At 46.6% G+C, this 16759-nt stretch overlaps 1 protein-coding gene across 2 annotated transcripts in view; it reads right to left on the reverse strand.

Moving 5' to 3' along the window:
• Window positions 1-596: 596 nt before the first annotated feature.
• The window catches only part of INTS4 (integrator complex subunit 4), a 106217-nt gene continuing 90054 nt past the window's right edge, over window positions 597-16759 (reverse strand). The window contains exons 19-24 of one of the 2 annotated variants that reach the window (XR_011389552.1): window positions 13479-13538; window positions 10984-11143; window positions 10636-10779; window positions 6986-7106; window positions 1958-2223; window positions 597-614 (exon numbers count right to left, since the gene is read on the reverse strand). Coding sequence is in view for 1 of the 2 variants with exons in the window: in XM_002708672.5 (XP_002708718.1) it covers window positions 2045-2223; window positions 6986-7106; window positions 10636-10779; window positions 10984-11143; window positions 13479-13538 (664 nt within the window). In the remaining variant the exon portion in view is untranslated. Of the gene's footprint in view, window positions 615-1822; window positions 2224-6985; window positions 7107-10635; window positions 10780-10983; window positions 11144-13478; window positions 13539-16759 lie in introns of those variants that run through there. The other variant, XM_002708672.5, reaches the window with a different exon arrangement.

A 16759-nucleotide genomic window follows, 5' to 3' on the forward strand; every position in this document is an offset into this window, starting at 1 on the left:
GGACCTCCTGGAGCCAGGCCCCGTGGATTAAAATCCCAGATCTGTCATTAGTCTCTGATCTGGGGCAAGTTACTTCATTTCTCTCAACTTCAATGGCTTTGTTTATGATATGATAACAATGCCCACTTCATATGACAGTTGTGAGGGTTAATTCAGTTAATTCATATGAAAGGCTGCACTGCCAGGCAAAGCAATAAACACATTAAACCAAAAGTCAAAACATGTCTAAATGTAAATTCCAACCTCAATTCTGAATAATAATATAACATTGCTGTTATTTATATAAGCTCTCCAAGTAACAAATACGATCAAGACTGGCTGCAGATTCAGAATCACCAAGCAGTTTTTACTCCATCCCATTCAGCAACCCTTGAGATACAATTATCTGTTTTATAATGAGGAAACGGACACAGAGAGCTAAACATCTGAAGGCTGGTTCCCTTTGTCTTAATTTGTTTTCTGCTGCTATTACACAATACTCAAAGCGGGATAATTTATAGTGAATAGAAACTTATTTGGCTCACATTTCTGGAGGCTGGAAAGTCCAAAAACGTGGAGCTGGCATCTGGCAAGAACCTTCGTGCTGTGCAATCACATGGCAGAAGATGGGCAGACTAGAGAGGGCAAGAATGAGGGTACAAGAGGCCAACTTGCTTTTACAACCTGCCTTCACAGTAAATATCCCCAGGCAGTGACGTAAATTCACTCATGTGAGCAGAGCCCTCAGGAACAATGCCCTCTGGCGGGGCCCCACCTCTCAACACCAGTACACTGGTGGTTAAGATTCCAATACACAAACTTAGGGGCACACTCAAACCCAAACCTCCACATGCTTCCCCACAGGCAGCACAACTTGGGCACTTGGAGTCTTCGTCTGAATGAATACAGGCTTTACAATTTCCTAGTTTTCCCACCAGTGATAAACACTAAGCCTCCTGTGGCTATTGTGAGGATTAAATGACAGGTAATGGGGCAGGTGTTGTGGCGTTGCCGGTTAAGCCACTGCTAGGGACACCTGCATCCCTTTATTGGAGTGCTGGTTTGAGTCCCAGGTACCCCACTTCTGATCTAATTTCCTGCTCTTGCCTGGGACACAGCAAACAATAGTCCAAGTGCTCCTGGCTTTGGCCTGACCCAGCCCTGCATGTTGTGGACATTTGGGGAGAGAGCCAGTGGATAGATCTCTGTCTTTCCCTCTCTCTGTGTCACTCTTCCTTTCAAATAAACAAACACTTGTAAAGGTAAAGAAGACATCACAAGCCCTAACAGAGTTGAGCTCTCTGGATTACTGTTTCTACATCTTATCTGTACCTACAACTCAGATGCAGCTCCAGTTCCTACAAGATCTGGGAGAAATGACCTTATTTCTTACAGTGTATCCTTCTTTCCCGTAATGCTGATTTCTTTTCTGAAATAGGGCTCTTCTCTATTATTATTTTAAAGCCACAGAGGTTCTAAGGATAAGCAGGCAAGATCAAGAATTTCCCTCAGGGATGAAAATGATTCATTCTCTTCCTATTCAGTCTTTGGCCTAGCTATTGCCCGAGTTAGGGAAGAGGCCTCTTAGCAAGATAAGGGACATCTAAGGCCCTTCAGAAACTGTCATGGTGAAAAAGGACAGCTGTTAACGCTGCTGTAGAATTGGCCCTCACTTTAATAGGCTGTCACTTTAAGAAATGAACCGTGGCTCAAATAACCAGTTCTTTGAAGGTGGCTGAGAAACTGGATCTTTGTGCCTCCCACCTGAGGCACAAGCATGTAAGCATGTGGTACAAATGCAGAACTTACATGAGTTTCCTCAAGGAGCAGCAACTAGAATAGCTTGGTGTTTCCTCACTTTATTTTATGAGCAGGAAAAAAACACAGATGAATATTTTGGATTTTTAATTCAAAATAATTTATCTTGTTTTGATACCAGATGAGACAGAAAAGGCTGCATAATCTTATGCCTACACACCATTTCCAGGTGAAGTGCTCCAGGTTCTGGCTCCCTATGAGCCCGAAGAAGGGCCTGTGGGCCGTGGCAGTGCGGGCTGCGTGGGCCTCAGCGCCTAGCAGGCTTGGGCATGATGTACACTTTCACAGGCTTGCTGAAGGGGATGGTGCCCTCGATGCTGGTTTCCAACTGGGGGGCCATTTCACCACCCTCCATCCAGGGTGACTTCGGGATGCGAGCACTGGAGTTGTAGGCCAAGAGCAGCCTTACTTCCACCTGGCACGGCTCTGGAAGGAAGAAAGAAATCCTCTACAGTGTGCATAACTGCCAGGGTGTAGAGAACGGTCACATAAAAGCAGCATCAGAGTTAGAAGCAGAAGGGTTTCCAGAACATTTCTTCATCTGCCTCCATCCCTCCCTTCACCCTCACCAAACAAAAACAAAACAAAAAAACACTTTCCCAGCCTGAATCCTGTGAGGCTACAAAGGTGATGTTTCTTAGCTGCCCCCTGCCCAGGCCTCTCTGGGTTCCCTGTAGTTGAGAGCTTTTTATTTTTATTTTTTTTTTTATTTGACAGGCAGAGTGGACAGTGAGAGAGAGAGAGAAAGGTCTTCCTTTGCCGTTGGTTCACCCTCCAATGGCCGCCGTGGCCGGCGCACCGCGCTGATCCGAAGCCAGGAGCCAGGTGCTTCTCCTGGTCTCCCATGGGGTGCAGGGCCCAAGCACTTGGGCCATCCTCCACTGCACTCCCGGGCCACAGCAGAGAGCTGGCCTGGAAGAGGGGCAACCAGGACAGAATCTGGCGCCCCAACCAGGACTAGAACCCGGTGTGCCGGCGCGGCAAGGTGGAGGATTAGCCTAGTGAGCCGCGGCGCCGGCCGAGAGCTTTTTAAAAAATGGTCTTCTGCCAAGGCCTGCCAGCCTCAGGACAAGGAGTCACAAAGATACAGGTGGCCCCCTCTTCTACCAGAGAAGCACACTCTTCCTGTGCTGTCCACTCTCGGGCCTCGGGGCTGTGTGCAGCACAGACCTTATCTTAGTGGACAAGAAGTTGTCAGTCAGCAAACACTTCTGCTAAAAATGTCTACCCTGTGCCCACTTAAGAGATGGGCCAGGACCTAAATAGACATTTTTGAAAAGAGGAAATCCAAATGGCCAACAGACACATGAAAAAATGTTCAGGATCACTAGCAATCAAGGAAATGCAAATCAAAACAACAATGAGGTTTCACCTGACCCCGATTAGAATGGCTCACATACAGAAATCTACCAACAACAGATACTGGCGAGGATGTGGGGAAAAAGGGACAATAACCCACTGTTGGTGGGAATGCAAACTGGTAAAGCCACTATGGAAATCAGTTTGGAGATTCCTCAAAAACTTGAATATAACCCTACCATACAACCCAGCCATCCCACTCCTTGGAATTTACCCAAAGGAAATTAAGTTGGCAAATAAAAGAGCGGTCTGCACTTCAATTTTTTTTGCAGCTCAATTCACAATAGCTAAGACATGGAATCAACCTAAATGCTCATCAACAGAAGACTGGATAAATAAATTATGGGATATGTACTCTATAGAATTCTATACAGCAGTTAAAAAAAAAATGAAATCCAGTCATTTGCAACAAAATGGAGGAATCTGGAAAACATCATGGTGAGTGAAATAAGCCAGTCCCAAAGGGACAAATATCATATGTTCTCCCTGATGGGTGGCAACCGAGCACCTAAAAGGAAACCTGTTGAAGTGAAATGGACACTATGAGAAACAATGTCTTGGTCAGCCCTTGTCCAGACTGTCGAGGAACAACTTACTATTTTATTCCTTTTAGTATTTTTTTGTTCTACTTAATACCATTGGTTGAACTCTTTAATTAACACACAATTATTCTTAGGCATTTAAAATTAACTGAAAGTGATCCCTGTTAAATATAAGAGTGGGAATAAGAGAGGGCAGAGATGTACAGTTCGGCACACGCTCACTAGGACTTAGCCCTAATGGTAAAGCTAGAAACGTGCCCGGGGATTCCAATTCAATCTTATATAGGTGGTATGTACCAATGCCATCTTAATTGTTAAAGTGATCAGTTTAAGTTCATATTTGATCAAAAAGATAGGATTAAGTATCAAAAGGATTACAAAAATAAGACCAGTGTCTGCAAATATTAATTGATAGAAGTATAAAGGAGAGAATGATCCACAGAGACTCATAGAATGGCCAATGCCCTAAACAACACTCTGGCCTCAGAATCCGCCCTTAAGGCATTCGGATCCGGCTTAAAAAGCCCATGAGAATTTCACAGGCATGGAAAGCCCAAGACACTGTGGCAAAAACAAACAAACCAACCAACCCACACACACAAAAAACACAAACCTAAATGAAAGATCTCTGGGTGAGCCGGCACCGCGGCTCACTAGGCTAATCCTCCGCCTAGCGGCACGGGCACACCGGGTTCTAGTCTCGGTTGGGGCGCCGGATTCTGTCCCGGTTGCCCCTCTTCCAGGCCAGCCCTCTGCTGTGGCCAGGGAGTGCAGTGGAGGATGGCCCAGGTGCTTGGGCCCTGCACCCCATGGGAGAGCACCAGGGAAAGCACCTGGCTCCTGGCTCCTGCAATTGGATCAGCGCGGTGCGCCGGCTGCAGCACGCCGGCCGCGGCAGCCATTGGAGGGTGAACCAACAGCAAAGGAAGACCTTTCTCTCTGTCTCTCTCTCTCACTGTCCACTCTGCCTGGCAAAAAAAAGAAAAAAAGAAAGATAGATCTCTGGGTGAGATCTCAGCGGAAAGAACAGGCCATCAATAAAGGAGGTACTGGGCCAGCGCCATGGCTCACTTGGTTAATCCTCCTCATGCAGCACTGGCATCCCATATGGGCGCTGGGTTCTAGTCCCGATTGCTCCTCTTCCAGTCCAGCTCTCTGCTGTGGCCCGGGAGGGCAGCAGAGGATGGCCCAAGTGTTTGGGCCCCTGCACCAGCATGGGAGACCAGGAAGAAGCACCTGGCTCCTGGCTTCAGATCGGCACAGCACAGCGCCGGCCGTAGCAGCCATCTGAGGAGTGAACCAATGGAAGGAAGAACTTTCTCTGTCTCTCTGTCTATAACCCTGTCAAATAAATTAAAAAAAAAAAAGAAAAAGAAGGAGGACGAGGAGGTACCTTACTCTGAAGGGTGGAGAGAACTTCCACTTTGACTATGGCCTTCTCTAAATAAGATCAGAGTTGGTGAACTCAAGAGGCTTCCATAGCCTTGGCAGCTCATGAAAGAGCCTCGGGTGATTACTGACATCATAAATAAGAGTGTCAACTGTTAAATCAACAACGGGAATTACTGTGCACCTATTCCCCATGTAGGATCTCTGTCCTTAATATGTTGTACTGTGTGAATTAATGGTAAAACTACAACTCAAACAGTACTCTATACTTTGTGTGTCTATGTGGGTGCAGTCTGTTGAAATCTTTACTTAGTATATACTAAGTTGATCTGTATGTAAAGATAATTGAAAATGAATCTTGATGAAAAATGGGATGGGAGACGGAGTGGAAGATGGGATGGTTGTGGGTGGGAGGGAGGTTATGGGGAGGAAAGCCGCTATAATTCAAAAGTTGTACACCGGGGTGCCGGCACCGCAGGCGGAGGATTAGCCTAGTGAGCCATGGCGCCAGCCAGGCCATCACTTTTTGCCTCCTAGGATGCATTAGCAGGAAGCTGGATCAAAAGCAGGGTATCCGGCACTCAAAATGGAACTCTGATAAGGAATGCTGCATTCCCAATTGGCAACTTCACCTGCTGTGCTGCAATGCCCATCCTGTTACAATTTCTGAAGAATGGCTGGAGGCTCAAGGAGGTTCTAAGTGACTAAGTGCCCAAATCCACAGCTGGAAGAGAATTTGAACCCACCTTATAAACCAAAGCAATTAATCTAGTAACCACACAGCTTCTACAGAGAAGGGAGACAGCCATTCATAAATCTAAGGGCAACTGCAAAGCCCAGGAACACAGTGAATTTGGATGTCCTTAATTCAGTGCAACTAAACACACAACCTTAAAAAAAGAAAAATCTTCAGTTTGAAGATAAGGAAATAGATTCAAGGAATGCTGCTACAGTTTAGGTGCTAGTTTCAGTGTCCTCCAAAGGCCCAGTTGTTGAAGGCTTGGACCCCAGGATGGCACCACTGGGAGAGAGTGGAGACTTAATCCAATTAATGAGGTCAAGGTGAGAGGTCATTAGGTTCCCAGGGGTGTGCCCTCAGGAGGTAGTTCTAGAGAAGGCTGATGAAGTGCCTGAGTTGTAGTCACAGCTCCACTTCAATTCCAGCTTCCTGTAAATGTGCACCCTAGTAAGCAAACTGATGAACCAAGTTCCTGTGTCTTTCACATAGGAGACACCTGGATGGACTTCTGGGGTCTTGGCTTTGCCCTGGCTCAGCTCTGGCTGTTGCAGACATCTGTTCAGGGAACCAGCAAACCGAAGATCTCTCTCTCTCTCTCTCTCAAATAAAATAAAAATAAATGAATTAAAATAAATAAATCAAAAAGCCTGACTTGCGCCCAGCTGCTCTGCTTCCTGTCTCAGTGTGATCCGTCCTCTATCTATACTCCATGCCCTACCATTGCCTCCTGCATCAGAGGCCAACACATCTTGGACTTGAACCTCCCAAACTATGAGCCAAATAAACCTTTTTACTGGTAAAGTTAGTTTTTCTGGTATTTTGCTGTAGTAACATGAATCCATTACACCTGGACAAAGGTCACATCGTAAGTGGCACAGTTAAAGAGTCTCCTGGCAAGCAGCCCTGGGCTCTTGCCTTGAGATTCTGCTCTAATTTCCTATATGTACACCTTCTAACAGAATCATGTTATTTACAGTCAAAGCACATTAGTCTAAATGTACCCAGTTGGAGCTTACAAACTCGTTAAGTAACGAAATTCAATCCTCAGCATGCATGATCCAATTATGTTTTTCCAAACTACAAAAACCAAATGCTACAAAGTGTGCGTGATATTCAGGCACATTATTTTCCTGTCCACCTTGGCCCATCGATGCCTCACCTGTCCAGGCAGTGTGGGAGAGGTACACCTGAGTGATGAGACGGTGCCGCCCAGGGCCAGGATTCCGAAAGTCTGCTGGCTTAGGGTGGATCATCTGAGCCTGGCCATCTGGATATAAGACCTGAAAAGGGCAAAAAATGAGAAAAAGAAGTAGAAGGTAGATGAGCTTTTTTCTTTTTAAGGTTTATTTATTGGTTTATTTGTTTGAAAAGCAGAGTTACAGAGAGAGAGAGGAAGAGACAGAGAGACTATCTTCCATCTGCTGGTTCACTCCCCCAAAATGGCCAACACAGCCAGAACTAGGCCCATCCAAAGTCAAGAGCTTCGCCCAAGGCTCCCTTGTAGGCACAGGGGCCCAAGCACCTGGCCCATCCTCTGCTGCTTTGGCAGGTGCATTAGCAGGGAGCTGGATCAGAAGTAGAGTAGCTAGGACTTGAATCAGTAACTATATGGGGTGCTGGCACTGCCGGAGCCAGTTTTACCCGCTACAACATACTGCTGTCCCCAAAGGTAGATGAGCTTTTAATGAAATGGGCTGTGCCAACTACTGTGAATTCCAGAACAAAAAGATGACATTAGTCTTCATAAAAGTGTGCTCCTTAAGGGGATGGCAACACTGTGGACATCTCAATGATCCCTGCTGCCCCAACACTATGCGGTGTTCAGTAAATGTTTCCTGATTTTCTGATAAATGAATGGCAGAAGTACACTGTCTCTATTAAGTACAAGGACAGGTAAGAATATTAACCCTGACTGTGACTATTCTTCACAGGCACCCCCATAAGAATGGTCAGAATGACTCTTTCATCCTGGCTTTGAATCGTATCACGGCCTAGCATCCATCACCAAGTGGCATGTAAGAGGCTGCAGGTGGTTAGCCTACCAGCTAAGATGCTCACATTCCATATCTAAGTTCCTGAATTCGATTCCCGGGTCTAGCTCCTGAATCCAGCTTTCTGCGATGGCAAACCCTGGGAGGCAACAGTGATGGTTCAAGTGCTTGGGTCCCTGCCACCATGTGGGAGACCTGGATTGAATTCCGGGCTCCTGGCTTTGGTCTGACCTGGCCCAGCCCTAGCATTTAAAGTATTTGGGGGGTGAACTAGTAGGTGGAAGATAGCTTTTTCTCGCTCCCCAACTCTGTCTCTGCCTTTCAAAATTGTTAAAAACATAAAGAAGGAAAAAGCAATCTGTTGCCCAAGGTTGGGGGGAAGGGGCCAGTGTTGTGGTGCAGATTAAGCCACTGCCTGTGATGTCAGCAACACATACTGGAATTCCGGTTCAAGTCCCAGCTGCTCTGGTTCTGATCCAGTTCCCTGCTACTGCGCCTTGGAGGGCAGCAGAAGATGGGTCACTTGAGCCCCTGCCACCCATCTGGGAGACCCATATTGTGTTCCAGGCTCCTAGATTTGGCCTGTCCTGGCCCTGGCCATTGTGGCCATTTGAGGGAGTAACCCAGCAGATGGAATATTTCTCTGTCACTGTGCCTTTCAAATAAATAAATCTTAAAAAAAAAAGTAGGGGTGGAGGGGAATGGCCGTTATAAATTGTATCTTCAATTTCAGAACAACTCAAGTTCCCAGCACATCTTATAATTAGCTATAATCAGGAACCTGGGTTGGACTAACAAAGGTATCAATGAGTGGAGTTCCTGAGGGCCTGCCTTAAAAACCAGCTCGACATTATTTTAGCAGAGAAAGTAATCACGCCATGTAATCTCTGAGGCCTGTGTCCTGCTACATCTCTAGCACCTACAGCAGTGCCTAGAACAGAGAAGGAAGTCAGAGTGTGTGGTGAAATTGGGGAGCACTTCCAAGCTGCTGGAGCTGTCACAATGGGACAGTGCACTCCCACCTCCCCATCTGTAGAGCATGAAAATATTCTGTCCACACGTGTAGTGGAAGTGCTTCAGAGGGGATTTTTCAGGAGTGAGACTAGCATATGACACATAAAATAATCAGCCTGCAATCTCATTTATGCTCAACTGGTCAGTGAACTTTTGTTCAGGGACACTGTAAAATAGTGATTCTCATTAGAACCACTGACTGCATATCAGAACCACCAGTGAGCTCTTCAAAACAATACTGATACCCTCGGGCCCTACTCCCAGGATTCTGATTTAATTGGTGGGCTGAGGTGTGTTCATCAGTACTTTTTAACCCTTTCTGAGTAGTTCTAAAGTGCAGCTGGGGTAGAGAACCACTCATATGAAAAAAAAAAAAAAAAAAAAAAAAAAACCACAGTCCAATTTTGTCACTAGTTCAGAATTAGATCCCCATAGGTCTCGTGATCTGCAATGTACCTTCCCTGCCTGCTCCTGACTGCGGCTCCGTCCCCAGTCAGCCTGCCTGCTCCTGGCTGCGGCTCCATCCCCAGTCAGCCTGCCTGCTCCTGGCTGTGGCTCCGTCCCCAGTCAGCCTGCCTGCTGCTGACTGTGGCTCCGTCCCCAGTCAGCCTGCCTGTCAGTTCTTGCAGCCCTGCTTCTGCTCATTTCCCTTCTGCCTAGAATGCCTCCTGCCACCTCCTTCGTAGTGCTAATTCCTCCTTTCAGATCCCACCCCTGGACCCGTGTTTCCACAAAACCTTTCCTCCTCAGCCTCCACCACAGCATGCTGAATTTCTCTTTTATAATTGCCTGTCCATTTGTCTGTCTCTCAGTGAAACGGTGAGCATCCTGAGAGCAAGAACAGTGATATCTTTACCTTGGAACCTCAGCACTTCGCATGCCTAACACAGTAAGCACTACTGAATACGTGAACAAACGGACAGGTGGCTGAGGTCAAACTGTGGGTCTTAACTGCAGATTCCCTGAATTGATTAGTATCCCTAGTACATCTCTCATATCTACCTCACTTAGGAAAAATACTTCCTTTTGGCCGGCGCCACGGCTCACTAGGCTAATCCTCTGCCTTGCGGCGCCGGCACACCGGGTTCTAGTCCCGGTCGGGGCGCCGGGTTCTGTCCCGGTTGCCCCTCTTCCAGGCCAGCTCTCTGCTGTGGCCAGGGAGTGCAGTGGAGGATGGCCCAAGTCCTTGGGCCCTGCACCCAATGGGAGACCAGGATAAGTACCTGGCTCCTGCCATCGGATCAGCGCGGTGTGCCGGCCGCAGCGCGCCAGCCGCGGCGGCCATTGGAGGGTGAACCAACGGCAAAAGGAAGACCTTTCTCTCTGTCTCTCTCTCTCACTGTCCACTCTGCCTGTCAAAAAAAAAAATTAAAAAAAAATACTTCTTTTTGCCCATCCATATGTTTTGTTTGCTAACCGACACATCTGTCACCTGAAAAGGACTTAGTTATTATAGTTTATTGTATTAAAAGACCAATTCTTCCTTTCACATTGTCAGCAGAGAAAGGGCTCTGTCATTTAGCAAATACTCCCGGGTAGTAGAAGCTTCATATACTTCACCTCATTTCATTGTCAACTATTTGTATTTGTCAGTTTCAGAACCTGATGCTCAGGTTTAAAGTATCAGGCTCCAGACCACATTCAGCAGCAGAGGTGGGAGTCAAGCCCAGGCTCTTTTCCACAGAGGCTCCTCTCTTCTCCCTGCCCAGTTTCTGTCCCTCAGGTAGGGAATACAGGGGCACTAAGTTCAATGTTTAACACAAGGTCAGTCAGGAAGCTCCACAGGGACCAAAACCCAGCATACCTGAACCTTTACTGTACTCTGAGGATCCTGCACATGTTCCAGGGTTGCATCAACATCCAAGGCCACCACCAACCCAGATGTAAACCGCAAAGGGTTGTCTGACTCACCCGCTGGCTCAATGATAGTGGCTGATGCTTTGTGGATCTGTAAGCAGGAGAAAATGCAATGATTCCAAAGCCAGGTCATCCCTGGGCAACAAAACATGCTCTTTGCTCAATGGATGGGCATAAGAGAGCCAATCGGAGGAAGGGCCCTAGCCCAGCTGCTCCACTGATCCAAGAAGCTCACTAAGGTGAACAGTTTTCACTACCTGGTCAGATTTGGCTTAAAGGAGTAACAGACCCTGACCTGTTCTGGAAGGGGGAGGTGCAGGAAGGTACTCTGTCGGAGCATGTTCTGTAGAATTTTAACCACTTCTGCAGGTTTCGATGTCATGAGGCGGGGCATAAGATCAAGAAGTTTGTCTACAAAGCTGTCCTGCAAATGAGGTAAGTCAGCGATGAAACACCTGGGGGAGCAAACAGAAGGAACTGACTGCATCACTCACCAGAAGCTGAGCCCCAAACAACTGCCCAGCCTCAACACAGGAAGAGTGATAAAGTAGGAAGAGCTCAGAGTTCACGACCCAGACAAACAGGCACTCAAACATGATGCCTCAGTGACGTGTGATCATTGTAAGAGCCTCTAACTATTAAGCAAACACTGTGTGTGAGTTACTAGTGTTTTACATGAACTTATTTACTCTAAATAGAAATCCTGTATACTGATACAATTATCTTCATGCTAAAGGCTTGATAATTAGTTTAGCTGGTATGTTTTTGGGGCCTATCAAATGCCAAGGACTGTTTGAGTTTCTGGCGACATACAGTAAACAAGAGATGATGCTGTAGTGAGACTCAGAAAGTCAAGTAACTTATTTACAGCTCAGATTGAGTCCACAGCACTTTGCCTTGTGGAAGGGCACAGTTAAAAAAAAAAAAAAGAAAATTCCCTGGTGAGGTGATATCCATTCAGACTCAGAGACTGAATTAAGAACAAATGTGCAGGGGCCGGCGCTGTTGTGTAGTAGGTTAAGCCTCCGCCTGCAGCGCTGGCATCCCATGAGTGCCAGCTTGTGTCCTGGCTGCTTCTCTTCTGACCCAGCTCTCTGCTAACGACATGGGAATGCAGTGGAAGATAGCTTAAATGCTTGGGCCCCTGCACCACATGGGAGGCCTGGAAGAAACTCCTGGCTCCTGGCTTCGTATCGGCCCATTATGGCCATTTGGGGAGTGAACCAGCAGATGGAAAGAAGACCTCTGTCTCTTCCCCTCTCTGTAATTCTGCCTGTCAAATAAAATAAATCTAAAAGAAAAGAACAGATGTGCAGCTCTGGCTACCAACAGACAAGACACTCGGAAGAACTGTCACCATTCTGAAAATCTCTTCAACCCAACTATGTAAAAACAGACTTTAAAATCAAAACTAAGGCATGAACTTATTTCACCTAAGAAGCCAGGATTTTATGGTTGGCGCCGTGGCTCAATAAGCTAATCCTCCGCCTATGGCGCCTGCACACCAGGTTCTAGTACTGGTGGGGGCACTGGATTCTGCCCCGGTTACCCCTCTTCCAGGCCAGCTCTCTGCTGTGGCCCGGGAAGGCAGTGGAGGATGGCCCAAGTGCTTGGGCCCTGCACCCGCATGGGAGACCAGGAGAAACACCTGGCTCCTGGCTTCGGATCAGCTCGGTGTGCCACCCGCAGCGCTCTGGCCGCAGCACACCGGCCACAGCAGCCATTGGAGGGTGAACCAACGGCAAAGGAAGACCTTTCTCTCTCTCTCTCTCTTACTGTCCACTCTGCCTGTCAAAAAAAAAAAAAAAAAAAAAAAGAAGCCAGGATTTTAAATGTGCCACAGAGTATCACCTACAGGTGAAGGGTGGTATATGCAACTTAGCCCTACAAAAAGAGATCACCCCAATGAAAAAAGAATAGATTTGTAGTGTCATAAATATATCAGGAGAGGTAAAATTCATGAGGGTACGGACAATGGCTCAAGAAATGAATTCTCCCAGTGTTAAGTCTCAGTTCTTATGTTTTTGGGCAGAACAGTGTATCAGTTATTTTATATGACTTTTTCTTTGTCTTTGAAGCTCAATTCATAAGTGTGCTATTGCCACAAAAGAAAATATTTGGGTCTGCATTACCTGAATACTTGAAAATGTAAATTGATAAGATACATTATATAATGAATTAGGTTTTTATCTCTGATTAAAAAAAGAAATGAATTATCAGACTAAATCCAGTGTTTAAATGTCTCATAAATGCCTTGCAGTATTATACTGCCAGCACACAATGGGTTTGATCACTACCTTAACTCCCACTTCTCTGCCAAGCTTTCCATTCATCCACTACATTGGTTTAAACTGATTTGTTTCAAAAACAACTCGATGAGAACATATTTAATCCATATAATAAAAGTTACCTTCAGAATTACAGAACAACTCTTTATGGAGAAGTATGTAATTTTAAGAACTGGTCAAAAAACAGAGAAGTCCTGATTTTTTTCACCAACCGAGTGTAGAAGTTTTCTTCATAATACTTATCTTTTTATGGCTCAGCTGACTGCTGAGCACAACTGATTGCTGATGTTTTTATTATTCAGCTGTATGTTTACTTTTGAAACTCGGACTTCAAAGAAGTTTATACACCATTAAAGAAAATACCAAATTAGGGCACAGAGCCTCAGATGAGAGATTGGCTGAACGGCATAACCCAGGAACACAGCTGGCGATTGCTCTTGTTGCCTAGGTTGTTCTCTTGCATAAGTGACACAGTAAACCAGCAGAGTTAGGAAATACTTACCTCTGAAAAAAGTCCACTTCTTGTAAAAACTTTTCACACATCCCAAATAAGGGGTCAACTCTATAGAAAAGAAATGTAAAAGAAATAAGTAGCTTGCTTGTGAAATGGGCAATGTGAGGAGTGAAGACCAGAAGTCTTGGGGACCTGGGCCTACATGGCACATCACACATGACCCCAAAGAGAAACACAGCGCTCCTCATGGACCCAGAGTCAAGTACCTGTCAGGATCCTGACACCTGATTAAACCAATGCAGAGCCCAATAGACTCCGCAAACATTCAAAACCAAAGACTGTCACCGTCCACAGTCGGTAGCAGATTCACCGAGGACACAGGCCAGAAGCAAAGCTTGCAGGCAGTAGTGCAGTGTCACGTTCCCTAAGTGCAGGAGTCCTGGAAGGGTCCTCACAGTTGTCTGACAGCTCAGGTATAAGAAGATGAGCTCTATGTTAGGCAGATGTGAAGACCATCCTAGCTCAGGAGCCTCATGCTCGCTGGGTGCTAATATCTCTTGAAACAACTCTACAAACACAGCTGCCAGGGTCCTCAAGAGAGTTATGCCCGGTTACAACAATCACTGCACTGAAGGAAGCCCAAAGCTATGGTGCCTGCATCCGGAGATTCATACTTCCTTCTGATTCAGAGGCAATTCACTCAGAGATCATTTTTCCAGTAGCAGTGGGGCCTACTCATAGAGGTAACCCTAACAGGATTTTAGGGAACGAACCAAGAAAGTTAACCAAAGGTAAATTTTCTTTTTCCTTTATTTTTAAAAAAAGATTTTATTTATTAGAAAAGCAGAGTTACACAGACAGGGGGAAAGAGAGACAGCTTTATCTGCTGGTTCCTTGCCAAATGCCTGCAATGGCCAGAGCTGGGCAAGGCTGAAGCCAAGAGCCAGAAGCTTAATCTAGGTCCCCGACGTGAGTGCAGGGGCCCAAGGACTTGGGCCATCTTCCATTACTTTTCCAGGCCACTAGCAGAGAGCTGGATCAGAAATGGTGCAAACCGGCACCGCAGCTCAATAGGCTAATCCTCTGCCTGTGGCGCCGGCACACCAGGTTCTAGTCCCGGTAGGGGCACCAGATTCTGTCCCGGTTGCTCCTCTTTCAGGCCAGCCCTCTGCTGCAGCCCAGGAAGGCAGTGGAGGATGGCCCAAGTGCTGGGGCCCTGCACCCGCATGGGAGACCAGAAGCACCTGGCTCCTGGCTTCGGATCAGTGTAGTACGCCGGTTGCAGCACACCGGCCACAGGGGCCATTGAGGGGTGAACCAACGGGAAAAAGGAAGACCTTTCTCTCTGTCTCTCTCACTGTCCACTCTGCCTGTCAAAAAAAAAAAAAAAGAAATGGGGCAGACAGCGCTTGAACTGGCACCCAGGTGGAATGCCAGTATCATACACGACTTAACCCATTATGCCACAAAGCTGGACCCGAGGTAAATTTTCATGCACAAAGAGAAAAGGTTTTGTTGCTTATTTTCCCAACACAAAGATGATATTCCTCTCTCTATCTTGACTTTCTAAGTCTCATTTTATTTTAAATATTTATTTATTTTATTTATTTATTTATTTATTTATTATTTGATAGGTGGAGTTGTCAGAGAGGAATCTTTTACCCACGGGTCCATGCCCCAAACGACCACAATGACTGGACCTGGGCCAGACCAAAGCCAGGAGTCCAGAATTCCACCCAGGTCTCCCATGTGGATGGCAGGGGCTGGGCTGTCTTCTGCTGCTTTCCCAGGCACATTAGCAGGAAGCAGGATGGGAAGTAAAGTAGTTGAGACTTGAACCGACACTCAAATGGGATGATACTGCCGTCTTAACCTGCTGTGGCTTAACCTGCTACACTATCAACACCAGCATCTTAGCCTCATTTTAAGAGTATCTCATTTCAGGGACAAGGGTCATAGTGCAGCAATTAAAAGACAGTTCTTAGGATGCCCACATTCCCTATCTGAGTGCCTGGCTGGAATTCCAGCTCTGCTTCTGATCTAGCTTCCTGCTAAATTGCACCTGAAGATGCAGGAGATGATAGCTCAAATACTTGGGTCCATACCAGCCATGTGGGAAATGCACACAAAATTCTAGGCTCCTGGCTTCAGCATTGCCCAATCATGGCTATTGCAGGCATTTGGGGAGTGAAACAGCAGAGGGACGATCTCTCTAATCTGTCTCTGGCTTTCAAAGAAAAAAATTGTAAAGGTTTTATTTATTTGAGAGGTAGAGTTACAGATAGTGAAGAGGGAAAGACAGAGAGAAAGGTCTTCCATCCACTGGTTCACTCCCCAAATGGTCTCAACGGCCAGAGCTGAGCAGATCCGAAGCCAGGAGGCAGGAGTTTCTTCCAGGTCTCCCACATAGGTACAGGGACCCGAGCACTTGGGCCATCTTCAACTGCTTTCCCAGGCCATAGCAGAGAGCTGGATCGGAAGAGGAGTAGCCGGGACTCGAACCGGTGCCCATATGGGATGCCGGTGCTTCAGGCCATGGTGTTAACCCACTGCACCATAGTGCTGGCCCCCAAAAAAATTTTTAAAAATAAATAGTGGTGGGCACTGTGGCCATGCAGGTTAAGCTGCTGTTTCAGAAACACATACCCGGTATCAGAGTGCCTGATTTCAGGCCCAGTTCCTTCACTTTTGATCCAAATCACTGCTAATGTACCTGGGAGGAAGCAGATGATGGCTCAGGTGCTTAGGTTCCTGCCACTCACATGGGTGACAGGATAGAATTCTAGGTCCCTAGTCTCCATCTGGTCCAGCCATTTGGGGAGTAGATTGAAGTATGCTCTCTCATCCTACACCCCCTCAATCATTCTGCTTTTCAAGTATATGAAATAAATATTTTTAAAAATAAAAATATGGGGCCGGCACTGTGGCACAGCAGGTTAATGCCCTGGCCTGAAGCGCCAGCATCCCATATGGGCACTGGTTCTAATCCCGGCTGCTCGTCTTCCGATCCAGCTCCCTGCTACGGCCTGGGAAAGCAGTAGAAGACGGCCCAAGTCCTTGGGCTCCTGCAACTGCGTGGGAGACCCGGAGGAAGCTCCTGGCTTCAATCAGCGTAGCTCCAGTCATTGCGACCATCTGAGGAGTGAACTAGCAGATGGAAGACCTCTCTGTCTCTGCTCTCCTTCTCTTTCTGTGTAACTCTGCCTTTCAAACAAATAAATAAATCTTAAAAAAAAAAAAAAAAAAAAAAAAAAGTTCCTGGAACTAAATTCTTGACAAAACCAATCAAGTAGAGCTAAACAGAATGTCCTTATCACCAGAGGAAGTCC

This window comes from Oryctolagus cuniculus, chromosome 1 (genome assembly GCF_964237555.1).
Source record: "Oryctolagus cuniculus chromosome 1, mOryCun1.1, whole genome shotgun sequence".
NCBI lineage: Eukaryota > Metazoa > Chordata > Mammalia > Lagomorpha > Leporidae > Oryctolagus > Oryctolagus cuniculus.